General features: G+C 41.3%; 1 protein-coding gene across 1 annotated transcript in view; it reads left to right on the top strand.

The window, feature by feature from the left end:
* amph (amphiphysin) overlaps nt 1–15,451 on the top strand; it is a 16,679-nt gene extending 1,228 nt beyond the window's left edge. The window contains exons 2-22 of the mRNA XM_053438947.1: nt 699–779; nt 1,007–1,061; nt 1,480–1,574; nt 5,063–5,158; nt 5,218–5,325; nt 5,419–5,504; nt 5,830–5,905; nt 6,072–6,154; nt 6,286–6,424; nt 8,577–8,696; nt 8,796–8,879; nt 9,051–9,077; nt 9,292–9,315; nt 9,497–9,733; nt 12,201–12,242; nt 12,576–12,755; nt 13,064–13,108; nt 13,563–13,613; nt 13,978–14,160; nt 14,251–14,352; nt 14,462–15,451. Coding sequence (XP_053294922.1) covers nt 699–779; nt 1,007–1,061; nt 1,480–1,574; nt 5,063–5,158; nt 5,218–5,325; nt 5,419–5,504; nt 5,830–5,905; nt 6,072–6,154; nt 6,286–6,424; nt 8,577–8,696; nt 8,796–8,879; nt 9,051–9,077; nt 9,292–9,315; nt 9,497–9,733; nt 12,201–12,242; nt 12,576–12,755; nt 13,064–13,108; nt 13,563–13,613; nt 13,978–14,160; nt 14,251–14,352; nt 14,462–14,566 — 2,019 coding nt within the window. The 3' untranslated portion in view covers nt 14,567–15,451. The remainder of the gene's footprint in view (nt 1–698; nt 780–1,006; nt 1,062–1,479; nt 1,575–5,062; nt 5,159–5,217; nt 5,326–5,418; nt 5,505–5,829; nt 5,906–6,071; nt 6,155–6,285; nt 6,425–8,576; nt 8,697–8,795; nt 8,880–9,050; nt 9,078–9,291; nt 9,316–9,496; nt 9,734–12,200; nt 12,243–12,575; nt 12,756–13,063; nt 13,109–13,562; nt 13,614–13,977; nt 14,161–14,250; nt 14,353–14,461) is intronic.
* Nucleotides 15,452–18,351: the final 2,900 nt, after the last annotated feature.

An 18,351-nucleotide genomic window follows, 5' to 3' on the forward strand; every position in this document is an offset into this window, starting at 1 on the left:
GAGTCAACTTTGTAAGAAAAGCTATGTAGAGCAGTGATATATGAATCAGTGAAGTAAAATTCAAACTTTGTCTTAAAAATGATGTGGACAGTTTGTACTGACAGAACATTTAACCATCACCTATAAGTAAATAAAGAAGAAATAGGATTTTAATATTAATAAAATGAGTTTCCATAATCTGTCCCTTCACTGATCTGCTTTCAGTACAAGTTCAGCAGGTTGATCATTTGGTCTCATGCAGACACACAACACTTTATTAAATAGTTAACACATGGTGTCATCAGTGAGCAGTGATGTGATAGAAACAGATTCATTTTAACTTGTGATATTCAAACACACATGATCTGTCTCAAGCAGAGCCTCGGTCTGAAATGCTTGGTCTAGCTATTAGCGCCAAAAAGCTAAATCTGCACTGATTGGTCAGTCACTGAAAGCCTTTTTCTGAAATGACCTTTAAAGTTAGGTGGGTTTGGAGTCGAGTTTTTATAATAACATCATATTAAATATGGAGCAGCTCCATATTGATCCAACAAACATTCGTGCATGAATGTTTGTGGGAACATTTTCTAGTCTACAGAAAGTCTGTGATGTTTGTAAATCTGAATAAGAAGAAGAAGGAGAAGGAGATTGACAAGAATAACAATAATCATCAGTTATTGATTTTATTTAAAGAGCGTTATTTGATATTTTTTTCTCAGGTACTGCAGAAACTGGGGAAAGCAGACGAGACCAAAGATGAACAGTTTGAACAAGTGGTGATAAACTTCAGGAGACAGGAGGTGAGAGATGACATCATCACTAAAACTCAGGCTGGTGGTGAAGCCATGAGGAAGAGGAAGAGGAAGAGTGACACTGATACTCACCTAACCCTGTGTGTGTGTGTGTGTGTGTGTGTGTGTGTGTGTGTGTGTGTGTGTGTGTGTGTGTGTGTGTGTGTGTGTGTGTGTGTGTGTGTGTGTGTGTGTGTGTGTGTGTGTGTGTGTGTGTGTGTGTGTGTGTGTGTTAGTCTGAAGGTTCTCGGCTGCAGAGGGAGATGAAATCCTACATGTCGTCTATTAAAGGTGAAAAAGTTTCACTTTCATTTACATAAAATATATCTAACAATATCTCGAATCGTTTTTTAATGATAATAGTTTTGTAGTTTTCATTGTTATTGTTATTGTTTATATTATTATTATAAATTATAGGATAATGGTAAGTATCAACTAGACACATAAATTAAAAACAAATAACGAAAATGTGTTAAAGTTTATATTCAGGATGTGATCCAAAACAAATGTTTTTTATTCATCAATAAAAAATTGAATAAGTTGTTACCTTTGATTGAATTCTCAGTTCACCTGCTCACAGGTTCTCACAGGTTCTCACAGGTTCTCACAGGTTCTCCTCAGCAATGTCTGTGGACCTCATGTGTGTTAGTTTGAGGTTATCATGTCTCTGTGGGGACCAGAGGTCAGTGAAGGTGTTTGTGTCCTGCAGGAATGCAGCAGGCGTCCATCAACCTGACGCAGTCCCTGCATGAAGTCTACGAACCAGACTGGCATGGCAAAGACGACGTGATGACCATCGGGAAGGTTAGAGTCCTAAAGACAAGTCACACATTCACACTCTGCTCTGTGTGAGACAGACGATAGTGTGTGTCCAGGTGTGAGACGAGAGTTCAACTGTGAGACGAGAGTTCAGGTGTGAGACAAGAGTTCAGATGTGACACGAGAATTCAGGTGTGAGACAAGAGTTCAGGTGTGAGACAAGAGTTCAGGTGTGAGACAAGAGTTCAGGTGTGAGACAAGAGTTCAGGTGTGAGACAAGAGTTCAGGTGTGAGACGAGAGTTCAGGTGTGAGACAAGAGTTCAGATGTGACACGAGAATTCAGGTGTGAGACAAGAGTTCAGGTGTGAGACAAGAGTTCAGGTGTGAGACAAGAGTTCAGGTGTGAGACAAGAGTTCAGGTGTGAGACGAGAATTCAGGTGTGAGACAAGAGTTCAGGTGTGAGACAAGAGTTCAGGTATGAGACAAGAGTTCAGGTGTGAGACAAGAGTTCAGGTGTGAGACAAGAGTTCAGGTGTGAGACAAGTGTTCAGGTGTGAGACGAGAATTCAGATGTGACACGAGAGTTCAGGTGTGAGACAAGAGTTCAGGTGTGAGACAAGAGTTCAGGTGTGAGACAAGAGTTCAGGTGTGAGACAAGAGTTCAGGTGTGAGACAAGAGTTCAGGTGTGAGACAAGAGTTCAGGTGTGAGACGAGAATTCAGGTGTGAGACAAGAGTTCAGGTGTGAGACAAGAGTTCAGGTATGAGACAAGAGTTCAGGTGTGAGACAAGAGTTCAGGTGTGAGACAAGTGTTCAGGTGTGAGACGAGAATTCAGATGTGACACGAGAGTTCAGGTGTGAGACAAGAGTTCAGGTGTGAGACAAGAGTTCAGGTGTGAGACAAGAGTTCAGGTGTGAGACGAGAGTTCAGGTGTGAGACGAGAGTTCAGGTGTGAGACGAGAATTCAGGTGTGACACGAGAATTCAGGTGTGAGACAAGTGTTCAGGTGTGAGACAAGAGTTCAGGTGTGAGACATGAGTTCAGGTGTGAGACAAGAGTTCAGGTGTGAGACGAGAATTCAACTGTGAGACAAGAGTTCAGGTGTGAGACAAGTGTTCAGGTGTGAGACAAGAGTTCAGATGTGAGACAAGAGTTCAGATGTGAGACAAGAGTTCAGGTGTGAGACAAGAGTTCAGGTGTGAGACGAGAGTTCAACTGTGAGACGAGAATTCAGGTGTGAGACAAGAGTTCAGGTGTGAGACAAGAGTTCAGATGTGACACGAGAATTCAGGTGTGAGACAAGAGTTCAGGTGTGAGACAAGAGTTCAGGTGTGAGACAAGAGTTCAGGTGTGAGACAAGTGTTCAGGTGTGAGACAAGAGTTCAGGTGTGAGACAAGAGTTCAGGTGTGAGACAAGAGTTCAGGTGTGAGACAAGTGTTCAGGTGTGAGACGAGAATTCAGGTGTGAGACGAGAATTCAGGTGTGAGACGAGAATTCAGATGTGACACGAGAGTTCAGGTGTGAGACAAGAGTTCAGGTGTGAGACAAGTGTTCAGGTGTGAGACAAGTGTTCAGGTGTGAGACAAGAGTTCAGGTGTGAGACAAGAGTTCAGGTGTGAGACAAGAGTTCAGGTGTGAGACAAGTGTTCAGGTGTGAGACAAGTGTTCAGGTGTGAGACAAGAGTTCAGATGTGAGACAAGAGTTCAGGTGTGAGACGAGAGTTCAGGTGTGAGACGAGAGTTCAGGTGTGAGACGAGAGTTCAGGTGTGACACGAGAGTTCAGGTGTGAGACAAGAGTTCAGGTGTGAGACAAGAGTTCAGGTGTGAGACAAGAGTTCAGGTGTGAGACAAGAGTTCAGGTGTGACACGAGAATTCAGGTGTGACACGAGAATTCAGGTGTGAGACAAGAGTTCAGGTGTGAGACAAGAGTTCAGGTGTGAGACAAGAGTTCAGGTGTGAGACAAGAGTTCAGGTGTGACACGAGAATTCAGGTGTGACACGAGAATTCAGGTGTGAGACAAGAGTTCAGGTGTGACATGAGAATTCAGGTGTGACACGAGAGTTCAGGTGTGAGACAAGAGTTCAGGTGTGACATGAGAATTCAGGTGTGACACGAGAGTTCAGGTGTGAGACGAGTGTTCAGGTGTGACACGAGAGTTCAGGTGTGAGACAAGAGTTCAGGTGTGAGACAAGAGTTCAGGTGTGAGACGAGAGTTCAACTGTGAGACGAGAATTCAGGTGTGAGACAAGTGTTCAGGTGTGAGACAAGAGTTCAGGTGTGAGACAAGTGTTCAGGTGTGAGACGAGAATTCAGATGTGACACGAGAGTTCAGGTGTGAGACAAGAGTTCAGGTGTGAGACGAGTGTTCAGGTGTGAGACAAGAGTTCAACTGTGAGACGAGAATTCAGGTGTGAGACAAGTGTTCAGGTGTGAGACAAGAGTTCAGGTGTGACACGAGAATTCAGATGTGAGACGAGTGTCCAGGTGTGAGACGAGAATTCAGATGTGACACGAGAGTTCAGGTGTGAGACAAGAGTTCAGGTGTGACACGAGAATTCAGATGTGAGACGAGTGTCCAGGTGTGAGACGAGAATTCAGATGTGACACGAGAGTTCAGGTGTGACACGAGAGTTCAGGTGTGAGACAAGAGTTCAGGTGTGACACGAGAATTCAGATGTGACACGAGAATTCAGATGTGACACGAGAGTTCAGGTGTGAGATAAGTGTTCAGATGTGAGAAAAGAGTTCAGATGTGAGACGAGAATTCAGATGTGAGACGAGTGTTCAGGTGTGAGACAAGAGTTCAGGTGTGACATGAGAATTCAGGTGTGACACGAGAGTTCAGGTGTGAGACAAGAGTTCAGGTGTGACATGAGAATTCAGGTGTGACACGAGAGTTCAGGTGTGAGACAAGAGTTCAGGTGTGACACGAGAGTTCAGGTGTGAGACAAGCGTTCAGATGTGAGACGAGTGTTCAGGTGTGAGACGAGTGTTCAGGTGTGAGACGAGTGTTCAGGTGTGAGACGAGAGTTCAGATGTGAGACGAGAGTTAATGTTTGAAATGTTTTTGTATTTGCGTTATCTGTTGTCTTACATGTTATTCTGCTCAAGTTGGCAGCTGCTCTCTTGTTCCTGTATCTGTGCAAATTGTTCACACCTCAACAGGCCCTCTTTGTAGTTTCCACCACTTTTATATTTGTATGCATTTTCAATGCTTTTATTATTTTATTGCGTACTCAGGGACTACAGCCTGCCCAGGTGTGACACATAAGCCACTTTCAGACATGACCTGTGGATAAAGAGAATTTGTTTACCCAAAGTTTACTCTTCACACATCCACTTTCTCCAGAGAAAATGTGGATAATTTCCAGAGTTCAGTTCATGTCTGTAGGCAGCTATATTGTTGAACTCTGTAACATGGAAACTTTGTCCCAGTGGGACATGACCTGCAGGGACAGACTGATCAGGATGTTGACCCCTGGCATCTTACACGCTGTGACGGCACGAGTGGCTTTGTTTCCTGCAGGACTGTGATGCATTGTGGGAAGACTTCCATAACAAACTGGTGGACTCGACGCTCCTGAACTTAGATGGATACCTGCAACAGTTTCCAGACCTAAAGGTAACAAAAACACTTTTAACTTTTAAGCAAAGAATGAAAACTAAAAAGGGATGTTTCAGACTCGTGTGGCCAAGAGAAGCAGGAAGCTGATCGACTTCGACAGTGCTCGTCACCACGTTGAAACTTTGCAGACGTCTGGAATGAAGAACGACCGCAAGATGATGAAGGTGAGTCCACGAAACACAGTGGGCTTCAGAAGTTAAAGGAAACAGTCACATGCTTTGAGTCTGGATGTGAAAAGACACTATTTTTGTTCTCAGGCAGAAGACGAGCTGAAAAAGTCTCAGAAGGTGTTTGATGAGCTGGATGTGGGTCTGCAGGATGAACTGCCGACCCTCTGGGACGGGTGAGGTCCTAAATAACCAAGATGCAGCAGCTGAGTCACTGTTGTGTTCAAACAGCTCATAGATTCAGTCTCTGAAGAGACCTGATGGTTCCTGGAGATCAGCAGTAGAGGGCCGTCCTCTTCAGAGACTGAAGGATTCTTTAAAACACAAAATGTTACACGGGTCAAAGTTGTGTGAAACAGAGGAAGCTTCACTTATAAACACTTTTGACTTCTGTGCTTTCAATTGTTAGAGATAAAACATTCCAGCATTGCATGTAGTATCTGCTTATTTTATACTGTTCAAATCATCTGGCTCCAATGACACAGGATATTTCCCTTTCAGCCGAGTCGGCTTCTACATCAGCACCTACAAGAGCGTGACGCGTCTGGAGGCAAAGTTTCACAGAGAAATCTCCCTTGTGAGTCAAATCTTGTTTCTACAACATTAACAAATTAAACCAATCAAAAACAATTCTTGAATGTTAATGATGCAGATGATCAGTCAGTCGACACTTAATAACATCTGACTGATCCGTCCTCCTCTGTCCACGAAGACATAATGTTTGATTGAATGTCCCTTTCCAGGTGTGCAGGCAGCTGTATGAAGTTATGACCAAACTGGGCGAACAGCATTCTGACAAGATGTTCACCATCCAAGGAGCCCCAAGGTCCGTTTGACCTTTCACCCCGGGAATCACTTTTACTTTGAATCTTATATGGAATTGTGTGATTATACCATCTGACACTAGGCAGCCAATCAGAATACTTGTGATCATGTAGTTTCTGTTTTGTCCACTAGTGATTCAGGACCATTACGACTTGCTAGAACCCCGTCTCCACCAGAAGACGAGAGTCCACTTGAGAGTCCAGATTCCAGCTCCAATCACATGCTCCATCCTGCCTCACCTGGACCACCGCGTCCAAAATCCCCAACACAGGTAGATCTTATCCAGACTGGTCTCAGGCAGATGTTAGTCATGACTGTCAGTGTATAGATAAGAATGATCATAAATATAAAATGATTTATAAATATAGGATAAAGACAACAGTTTCATAATAATGTTCAAATGAACTTTCTGTGACTTTTTTCGCTGCAAACTTTTGTCTGTTACTTGGTGAGTGGATATGTGACTTTAAAATTAGATTTTGTTGTCATGTCTTTAAATGTGAGCATTGTGTGAATATATAACATATTATATAAGATATAATTTTGTTATATACAGTAGATTTGAGACCTGACAGTAGAATAATTCCTTATTTCTACTGAGAGTTCAGGACACGAGATCTGACGATCGTCTTCAACACTGGTTCCCAGTTTTCATTCAGCGTGTTGTGAATCACTTTTACATTATAAAACTAATATTGTGACAGTTGTCAAAATGTCTGGCTCCAAACTAAAAATCACTAGATGTGGAGTGTGGTTTTGTTAACTCCCACGATGCAACACTGCAACAGAAAAAGTGGTGAGATAGACAATGTCTCATTTCAAAGTGTTTATTCTCTCTGTGAAGAACAAGTCTGTGTCAGATCTCTGGACTGGAATTATTCACCCTGAAAGAGTTTGTGAACAGTTCACCAGTAAACGTTCAGTATGAAAGTTCCTCTGATGGTTCCAGCCCCTGACAAAAAGAGGTGCGACACAAAACCCAGGAACGTGCTGAGGGTCAGGAACCCCCTCCCCCCCCCCCCCACACACACACACACAGGGCCCTTGCAGTCTGAATCTGGGTTGGGAACCAGTGTTTTAAAAAGATGTCATCCATCACCAGAACAATGAGTTAGAACCAGTAGAAACTTTCCTCATTGTTGTAGATGTTCATGTGTTTGTGGTTTAAATGATATATAATATTAAATGAACTGAAGCATTTTCAGTTTTTATCCCACTGACCTGTCACATGTCTCTGTCCTGTTCATGTGTTCATGTGTCTCCATCCTCTTCATGTGTTCATGGTAAGTAACCATGTCACATGTTACATGTTATTTAAAGAGGCGTCACTCAAACACGTTGTGTTCATATAGTTTGGTTCAGTTTACGTCTGGATCATTATTCTGCAGGAAGTAATGAACATGTTCAGCAACAACTCTCAGACAGACATTATCATTCAAAGCTTGGTTGAATGGTGACTGATTGAGAACCGATGCTATTAAGACCCAAAGCGAGCGAAGAACCCCCCCCCCCACACACACAAACACACACACACACCATCACAGCGCCTCCTGCAGGCTGGACTGTTGATACCAGGGAGGTGGGCTCCATGGAGTAGGGATAGGCTCAGTCCACACTAATCCTAACCCTAGTTGTTGCTCTGGTTAAACCCAGAGTTTTCTTATCTCTAAATCAGAGACTTTATTTACATTTCAAATGATTTATTCTGTTTATCTCGACTGTTGGTCAAACATTTTCCTCAGATATTGTCTGTGTGTTGTAATAATTAATTTAACAAGGACTCTACCATCAATTCCTTAAAATATCATTTACATTTTATTTTAATTTAATGACACTTCCAAAAGTTAAACTTTGAACTTTCTCTTGTTTATTGGTTGGTCAATAATTAAATGTCATGTTTGAAGCTCGTGTCATGTAATATCATCACATCTGTTAGAAATGAAATGTCAATGTCCGAATAGTAACATACTTCTTTAGATTTCATGACCTACAGTGTCACATCTCTGGTTGATATAATAATGCACTTATTGATTGGAATGAAGAATTGATTTGCTGAAAACGAGGCTTATAAATGAATTGATTTCTTCCGAGATAGAAATTTGAATCATAAACTTGGAATTCTAGCTTAGTTTCGATTGTTTTCAGCTGCTAATTCATCCTCTCATAAAAACTGACGGCCATAATAATAACCAGAGAATCCAGAGGTTCTGTAAATCTAAGAAGAAAATGAAATGGTATTGTGTAACTCTCTTACACCTCTATCAAATTAAGTGCTGTGTGAAGTTCCATAGCGCAGTGAACTGGATCATTGTTTGTGTTTTGTCCACATGTGGCTTCATCCAGACATCCAGTGAAATCTCTCATTAAAAGTTAAGAAGTTCTGTTTGATACATTTTGAATTAACTCCTTGTTTCCTCTGACAGTTTAAAAAGGGACCACCGGTTCCTCCACCCCCAAAGGCCACACCCACCAAGGAGGTGGCGGAGGAGCAGATCATCGACCTGTTTGGAGGAGAATTTTTACCTGCACCTTCACCATCGCAGGTCAGAGTCCTCACTGACTCTGTGTTTGTTGAATCTATATGCTGTGATGTGCTCAGTGGGATTTCTAAGCCTGTTCACCTGGTTCTGTTTGGTCCGCAGCCCAATGAACGTCCTGGAGAATCTCTTCTGGACCTGGACTTCGATGCTTTTCAGCCGGATGACAGTGTTTCACCGATACCACAGGTTCATCCACTCACATGCTTCAGTCTTCTCACTGTTAACTGACTGGTGACAAATATCCTTGAGTTACTGTATAAAAGAGTTTTTATAGAGTGAAAATCCACATTATTCAAAAATATTGATCTGTCCAAACTATGTGAGGATCAGCTGCAGTAACAACATGTGCTCTTTCAGACGGCTGTACCTTGGGACATGTGGTCGGTGAGTTAGTGCATTTGGGTCATTTTGAATAGGGAATTCTTTTAATTCATATTCACAATCATTGTCTTCATCCTGTCAATTTACACTCAGATTATTATTGTGTATTAAAAGTCAAGAAACTTTACATATGAATAATTTCCTCAAAATAAAAGATTAAAGTCAACAGATACATGTGTAGATTTTAACATTTGATCATGTTTCTATTTTTTTAAAGGGAAACTCTCAAACTGCTCAGCCTGTAAGTATTCACAGACACATGATGATGTCTCCATGATAGAAGGAACCTGATGAATTCCCTGATGTTTTTCAAATTATCTCTGTGATGAAAAGTGTAACTTAGCAGAATCTCTTTCAGTCTTCACTCTGGGTTCAGATCAGATTCAAACTTTAACCCTTCGTTGGTTGATTTTCTGGCGCAGGCTGCAGATGGCGGCTTCGTCGCCGACTGGTCTGCTGACTTTGGTTCGGTGTCAGCAAATGGAGATACCTCTTCGAGTGCCGAGGCCCCTGGAGCCGCTGCTGTAGAACCTGACGAGACGGAGGGCGAGGCAGAGGGTGGGGCTCAGGACCTGCACCAGGCAGATGGCTGGCAGGCGGGTGGAGATACAGCCACAAATCCTCAGGACAGTGAGGCAGCTACAGCAACTGAAAACGAGGTTAGAAAGTGGGACTCTCAAACTAACCCCAACCTTACCACTGCAGTCCGAGGTGATGAGGATGAGACAGGTCGGGAAGATGTTGGGGGGGGCGTATCAGAGCTGGAGGAACGCAGGAAGTCCACCCCAGGGCTGATATTCACCAACGAGTTCGGAGAACAGATTAAGGACAGCACAGAGGACAGAGGAGAGAAGTTGTCCAGGTCTCCAGAAAATTCTGGGTCCGAGTACGAGACTGCAGAGGAGTGGGGGGATGGAGGTCGGGGGGGAGGCTGGGGGAGTGCTGATGATGAACCTACATATGATCACCAGCCACTGTTTGACTCCGATGGGTGGAGACATGAAGCTTCACCAGTGAGCAACATGAAGAGAGATTATTTAATAGAAGACAAACTCACATCAGTTCACAGAGACCTTTCTGATACGGGAGGTGCGTTTGATTTAGTTCCCTCCGCTGAAACACAGGGAGGAGGTGCGTTTGATTTAGTTCCCTCCGCTGAAACAAAAGGAGGAGGTACGTTTGATTTAGTTCCCTCCGCTGAAACACAGGGAGGAGGTGCGTTTGATTTAGTTCCCTCAGCTGAAACAAAAGGAGGAGGTACGTTTGATTTAGTTCCCTCAGCTGAAACACAGGGAGGAGGTGCGTTTGATTTAGTTCCCTCAGCTGAAACAAAAGGAGGAGGTGCGTTTGATTCAGATCCTTTTGCTGAAACACAGAGAGGAGGTGCGTTTGATTTAGTTCCCTCAGCTGAAACAAAAGGAGGAGGTGCATTTGATTTAGTTCCCTCAGCTGAAACAAAAAGAGGAGGTGCGTTTGATTCGGATCCTTTTGCCGAAACACAGAGAGGAGGTGCGTTTGATTTAGTTCCCTCAACTGAAACAAAAGGAGGAGGTGCGTTTGATTCAGATCCTTTTGCTGAAACACAGGCAGGAGGTGCGTTTGATTCGGAACCTTTTGCTGAAACACAGGCAGGAGGTGCGTTTGATTCAGATCCTTTTGCTGAAACACAGGCAGGAGGTGCGTTTGATTTAGGTCCCTCAGCTGAAACAAAAGGAGGAGGTGCGTTTGATTCAGATCCTTTTGCTGAAACACAGGGAGGAGGAGCGTTTGATTCAGATCCTTTTGCTGAAACACAGGGAGGAGGTGCGTTTGATTCAGAACCTTTTGCTGAAACACAGGCAGGAGGTGCGTTTGATTCAGATCCTTTTGCTGAAACACAGGGAGGAGGTGCGTTTGATTTAGGTCCCTCAGCTGAAACAAAAGGAGGAGGTGCGTTTGATTCAGATCCTTTTGCTGAAACACAGGGAGGAGGTGCGTTTGATTCAGATCCTTTTGCTGAAACACAGGGAGGAGGAGCGTTTGATTCAGATCCTTTTGCTGAAACACAGGGAGGAGGAGCATTTGATTCAGATCCTTTCTCTGAAACACAGGGAAAGGGTGCGTTTGATTCAGATCCTTTTGCTGAAACACAGGGAGGAGGTGCGTTTGATTCAGATCCTTTTGCTGAAACACAGGGAGGAGGTGCGTTTGATCCAGAGTTCCTGGGTAAAACTAAGTGTGGAAACGAGGAGGATGGATTTGAATTTGATCCATTTGTTGAGAGGTCAGGGGGAGGTGGGGTTAAGGTCACTGGGGAGGGGAGTGGGTGGGATTCAGACCCTTTTGCCAACAGTTTCCCAGCTTCTTCTTTGGGGACTGAGGGTCCCGCCTCCAAAACCACATCCTGGCAGAAAATTAGTGACATCAGAGGCTTCGATTCTTCTGGAGCAGCAGCTGAAGGAATTAAAGCTGTAAACTTTGCCAGAAATCACAAAGAACCAGAACATTCAGACATGTCCGAAGACGAGGCTGCAAACCGGAGATTTGGAAAGTTGTATCAAGAGCTAGATACAGAAAAGGAAGAGGTACATGACTCCTCCCGTCTTTAGTGTGGTAGCTTAGCACAGATTAGAAATCAGTCAAACCCTTGTCCCACCTTCGACCTTCCAACACAAACCAATAGAGCGAAAGTAGTTTTGGTAAAAACCAGGATCCCTGAACTCTCCGCTCGCTTTGTCCTCTCATCCATTTGCATGTAGAAATGTTTTATCTCTAACGTTTAAATAACATCTATTTTCTGCAAACATCAAAATGTATATTTGACATGAGATGAATAGTTTTTCTTTTAACAACTTTTAGTTCAGTCATCATATTTAATTATTTTTAAGTTAAATGTGATATTCATTGTTTTCAGTTAAGTTTCAGTCTGAGTTATATTTGATTTAATTTCAGTTTAACTTCATTCTTACAGAGATTTGTTTTGGGTCAGATCAAAGTTGCAATAGAAACAGTAGTGATAATAATAATGATGATGATTAGTATTAATGTCCTACTCCCTCATGTCTTAACGTTCTGTTCTGGTTCATGTTTGTGTTTTGTGATTTATGAACGTTTCTTCCTCTCTGGTTTACTTCCTGCTGGCTGAAGGATTTGTCAAACCCATCATTTTTTGCCCATTTTGATAAGATGGTGAGTTTTCATGATAAACATTTAATGTGAATTGTTTTATCGATGTGTTTGAAATGTAATTGAATAATATTTCAATTTACACATTTTTGTTTGAGCTGTAGTTTGTAATATCTCCTGAGAAGCTTCAGATCACATTCATTTTGCACAGTAACTCTTGAACGCTTTTTAAAAAACTTTAAATTCATGTTAAAAGTTTCTGACATGAAGAAGTTAACATGAGGTTGTTTGAGCCTTTTATTTAAATGTTGCGTCAGAGATCAAAGTGTCACATTCAAAGTCAGGCTTAATGCTAACGCTAACACTCATGCTAACCACCATCTTGTTTTGTGAAAGAACAACGATCACGCTCCTGAGGCCTCCGACGTTCCAGCTGCTTCCGCGTTGGAACCAGCGGAGGAAGTGGACGAACCTGCAGCGCCTCCTGCTGGAGACGTGGAGGCACTTTCAACTCCCCCTGCTGGTGAGGAAGAAACAGCAGATCGTTCTGGAAGTCCAGAGGAGGAGAAGCCTGCAGTGAGTTCTTCATCATTCTCTTCATCATCATCATGATCTTCATCATCTTCACCCCTATTTTCATCATCATCTTCATCATCATCAAGATCTTCAACATCATGATCTTAATCACGTTCATCATGATCTTCATCATCTTCAACATTATCAAGATCTTCAACTTCATCAACTACATCATAATCTTCTTTATCTTCATCATTATGATCTTCATCATCATCCTCATCCTCAGTGTTGTGTTCCCTGCAGCTCAGTCACTTCTGTTTTTGTAGCTTCACAGTGTTTGTGGACTAATTATGTTTTTCTTCTTAAAGTCGACTGTTGCTTCTCCGAGCTCTGACAACATCAAAGTACACGAGGTATCTTTTTTTTCTCTGCTTTCTATTCTGTCATTTTTTTACAGAAGTCTAATAGTTTATTATTTATATAAATTAGATGTACTCACTTTTCTTTAATCTGTAAGATGGATAGTTTGATGCTGTGAGACTTAACGTGGCCTCACTTAATAATCATTAATTATGAATCAGTGTTTAATGTTGTTGTTAAAGATGTGATGAGAAATCCTGATTGAAAAGATAATTGTAAACACAAACTAAGTCACAACACTGAACTCTTGTTTCTCGTATTTTATAATAGGAATTAAATATATATTTCATTAATTATTTTTAGAATATTTAGTTTAAGTTTATTTTGTTTGTCTTAAATACAGGTTACAATGTGCTATGTGTTTTAAGTATCTAATATTACCAAATCTAAATTACTATTATTATTATATTGTTGTTATTATAATGGTATCATTATTTCTTTCAACAGATTCCTGAAGCTGAAGAAGCAACAACACCTCCAGGTGAAGCAGCTTCATCGGTAACTATTGTCATTGTTTTGTGATATATTTTATGATCTGACACATTATATTTAGTTTATGTTCATAAAGTGCACAGCTTTTCTTTGGTATTTAAAATGTTTTTGTACATTTATACATGAAGTGATGCAAATGTAATTTGCTTTAATATTTAATTTATAAAATGTATTTTAAAGATACAGTAAAATTTCATTTAAACTTTTTAGAGTTCATCATTTTTTATCACCAACAGCTTAATCCGTTTCCTTTATGCGTTTCTTCTTTTGCTGAAAATAAGGAATGATATTCACCAAAACACTGAGCAGATTTAATAAATGATGTGACTTTGAAAGAAGATTATTAAAGGAGTTTTTTTGTCCTCTGCAGGAGAATATGCCCATCCCCTCAGTGGTGATAGAACCTGCCTCCAGTAACGAAGGTGATGACGACCGCGACGCTGACATCATCTCTCCCACTGTCCCCAGTGACCACGATGATCACAACCAGTCCATCAAACACATGAGTCCATCTGGTGCAACGTCGAGTCATCCTGGAGATTTTCTTTACAAGGTAATTGATTGTTAGAAAAACCTTTTTGCTCTGAGTTTTCCTCTTGTCATCAGAGGACGTCACACCTGTTGTTCCTGGTTCCCCCTGTAGGTGGAGACGATGCACGACTTTGATGCTGCAAATTCAGATGAGCTTGAACTGAGGAGAGGTGATGTGGTGTTGGTGGTTCCCACGGCCTCAGTAGAGGATCAGGTAAGAAGCACCAGTGATGTGTAAACGTCCATCGGGCTGTTTGAAGGAATGAATGAATATCAACAGTGAACCCAACTGATTCTGAGCCTCTGTGTTGCTGTCGTTGCAGGACGCCGGCTGGCTCACTGGCATCAAAGAGAGTGAATGGTTAACACTCGGGGCTGCTGCTCAAAAAGGACTGTTCCCTGAAAACTTCACCCAGCGTTTGGAGTAAGACCATTTTATAGCAGGTCGAGAAAATGAGAAGAAATTTGATACGTCCGTGTCGAAGCAGTTCAGCATGTGGCCAGCCCCTCTCCTGAGAAACTCCGATCATCCTGCAGCTGTGTGCTGGATCACATAAGGCTTCTCTGATACATACAACTCTTTGTCATTCTGAAAGTAAAACTCGTTGTACTAAATACTAGTTCTATTCTCTCAGCAGAAGTATAAATTTAAAAGCATGGTGTGATAGTATTGTCTGCTTTTGCTGGAACTCACATTTTATTTTAAGAAATATAATGAGTCCGATATTTTACCAACAAAAGGAAAAAAAATTGTCTGAAGAAAAGCAACGAAATGAAAATGTGCACCTTCTTTACATAAGTTTGTTGTACTGATTTTATTCTCGGCTGTTGAATATATCAGAAAGTTTAGTGACATCATCTATTTAAATGTCTAAGTGTAAAGTGAAACTAACGAGTTGTTGTTACCTCGACGCATGTTCTTCTGTTCAAGTCTGTGTGATCATTGATTTACTGATGTACGGTCATGCTGTGTTGTTTTTTTCTACTTAGAAATATATTATTGATTATGGACCAACAAACATTGCACATCAAGCATGATATTAATATTTTATTAAATTATTTAAAGATATAATAAAAATAAACTATTATGATACTGTATGTCTGAAAAAGGCAAATCTTGAAAATCATGTTTATAAAAATATTAAGAAAATCTTATCTATTTATAGGTGTAAGATGAGAGGGAAGGTATTAACAAATCCTATTGTTATCATTGGTTTCCATTTTCCAACTTTTCTGTAGGTCAGCAAATTCAATGTCAAGCTACTTGAGTTAATCCTCCATGTAGATCTGTCTGTGATGTACATTCCCCAACATTGATGTCATGATGAATAAATGACAGTCATCAAGGTTTCATGGTTTGTTTTGGGCCAATTACTTTGCAGAATTGGCCTCTAGGGCTGGTTGTGTATTACATTATAATTAGATATAACATTAAGATTAAGATGCATTTATTCGTCCCAAACACAGACACACTCATGCAGGTAGGGAAATGTAACCTCTGCTTTTGACCCATCTGGTGCAGGACACACAGAGCAGTGAGCGACCATGTACGGCGCTCGGGGAGCAGATGTTGGGGGAGTAAGGTGCCTTGCTCGTGGGCACTAGACAGGGTAGGGAGACTCTTGGATTTTTGGACAGATCAATCCAGGTTCATCTTTTGTTGTCTCTCCGTGGAGTCGAACCAGAGACCTTCTCTGCCCATAGTCCAAGTTTCTGCCACTAGACCACCGCCATCTGTGCATTCAGCAGAGTCCTCCTGCAGACAGGACTTCCTGCTTTGGAGTGGACACCAGTGACTGAGGTGTGAATATCACTCTTCACTGGAGTGAGACCAGCAGGGAGACGTGTGAGGAGCTGGAGAGTCACTGGTATGAACTCCTCTGATCCCAGGTCTGCATGTTGATGTCAAACAGCTCACTGGCGTAATGATGCTGAGTGAACGAGGAGCTGGACGTTCAAACTAGCCCCCACTTAGGGTTGCAAAGGGGCGGGTTATTAACATTTTCTGTAAATTTCCGGAAACTTTCTGGAAACTTTCCATGGGAATATTAAGCTCTAGAATTTGGGGGGGGGGGAAATACACAAATTAAACGCTGAGCAATAAAAACATCATTCAAAACTCTATTTTAAAGATGTTTGGAATGCAGCACACGCTGCACGTTGAATTTCTCCATCACATGCACAGATAATTCCCAGCATCCTTCACTCTACATCAGGGCTGTTGAGGCCTGCTGGAGGGTGCAGGACTAGTCAGGGAAGTTTCAATGATATTACTGGGAAAATATATCATCATGCTGATTGAGGATTGTTCATCTGTTCATTTAGCCTCTTTCTATTCATTTATCCATCAATTGTAAAATATTTTTAAAGACGATTCCAACTGGCCAACTATTTATATCTCCAGCATTGCATTAGTGTTTTTTTAAAAAGCTTTTTTCTCATCTTATTCTACAGAACAGTTCCACGTGCACTCTCTCATGTGTGGAGATATTTCACCTCAGCCAATGTAGAAGGAAAGGATGTGTTCATTTATGAATACTGTGCAGAGACCTATGTTAAGAACTAAGACACAAAGATGCAGAAGCACATAGTCAAGTGCCCAAAGTTTCCTCAGGGCTCAAATCAGCCTATGACAAAACAAAATGTTTATATTTATGTATTTATATGACAAGGCAAATACAGTTAGTATAAATTACCCACAAAATTTCCAGTTTATTCCTGTTAATTCCCATGGAAAGTTTCCAACTTTGAATATTCCCGGAATTTTGCAACCCTACCCCCACTTCCTTCAAGCATTAAGTCTAAGTGCATTAGAGGGACTTCAAAATAAAAGCTTAGCCTGTTGGAGTGATTTCAAAATAAAAGCAACCCTAAATGGGAATTTGTTCAGTCTGGGAATGCATGAATGAATCACCTTCTTCATCATCATCTTCATCATCCCCATCATCTTCATCATCACCATCACCTTCTTCATCATCATCATCATCATCACCATCACCTTCTTCATCATCATCATCACCTTATTCTTCATCATCATCATCACCATCACCTTCTTCATCATCATTATCATCATCACCATCACCTTCTTCATCATCATTATCATCCTCATCATCATATTTACCTTCTTCATCATCACCTTCTTCATCATCATCATCTTCATCATCACCATCAACTTCTTCATCATCATCATCATCTTCACCTTCTTCATCATCACCATCACCTTCTTCATCATCACCATCATCTTCATCATCACCATCAACTTCTTCATCATCTTCACCTTCTTCATCATCATCATCATCATCACCTTCTTCATAATCATCATCATCTTCATCATCACCATTATCTTCATCATCATCATCATCACCATCATCACCTTCTTCATCATCTTCACCTTCTTCATCATCACCTTCTTCATCCTCACCATCACCTTCTTCATCATCTTCACCTTCTTCATCATCATCATCATCACCTTCTTCATCATCATCATCACCATCACCTTCTTCATCATCATCTTCATCATCACCATTATCTTCATCATCATCATCATCACCATCATCACCTTCTTCATCATCTTCACCTTCTTCATCATCACCTTCTTCATCATCACCATCACCTTCTTCATCGTCTTCACCTTCTTCATCATCACCTTCTTCATCATCAACATCATCTTCATCATCATTATCTTCATCATCACCTTCATCATCATCATCATCTTCATCATCACCATTATCTTCATCATCATCATCATCACCATCATCACCTTCTTCATCATCTTCACCTTCTTCATCATCATCATCATCATCATCATCATTATCTTCATCATCACCTTCATCATCATCATCATCACCATCATCACCTTCTTCATCATCTTCACCTTCTTCATCATCACCATCATCTTCATCACCATTGTCTTCATCATCACCATTATCTTCATTATCTTCAACATCATCATCATCATCATCATCATCATCATCACCTTTTTCATCATCATCATCTTCATCATCACCATCACCTTCTTCATCATCTTCACCTTCTTCATCATCATCATCATCATCATCATCATTGTCTTCATCATCACCATTATCTTCATTATCTTCATCATCATCATCACCATCATCATCATCATCATCATCACCTTCTTCATCATCACCATCACCTTCTTCATCATCATCATCTTCATCATCACATCACCTTCTTCATCATCTTCACCTTC

The sequence above is a fragment of the Pleuronectes platessa genome, chromosome 13 (genome assembly GCF_947347685.1).
Source record: "Pleuronectes platessa chromosome 13, fPlePla1.1, whole genome shotgun sequence".
In the NCBI taxonomy this organism is placed as follows: domain Eukaryota; kingdom Metazoa; phylum Chordata; class Actinopteri; order Pleuronectiformes; family Pleuronectidae; genus Pleuronectes; species Pleuronectes platessa.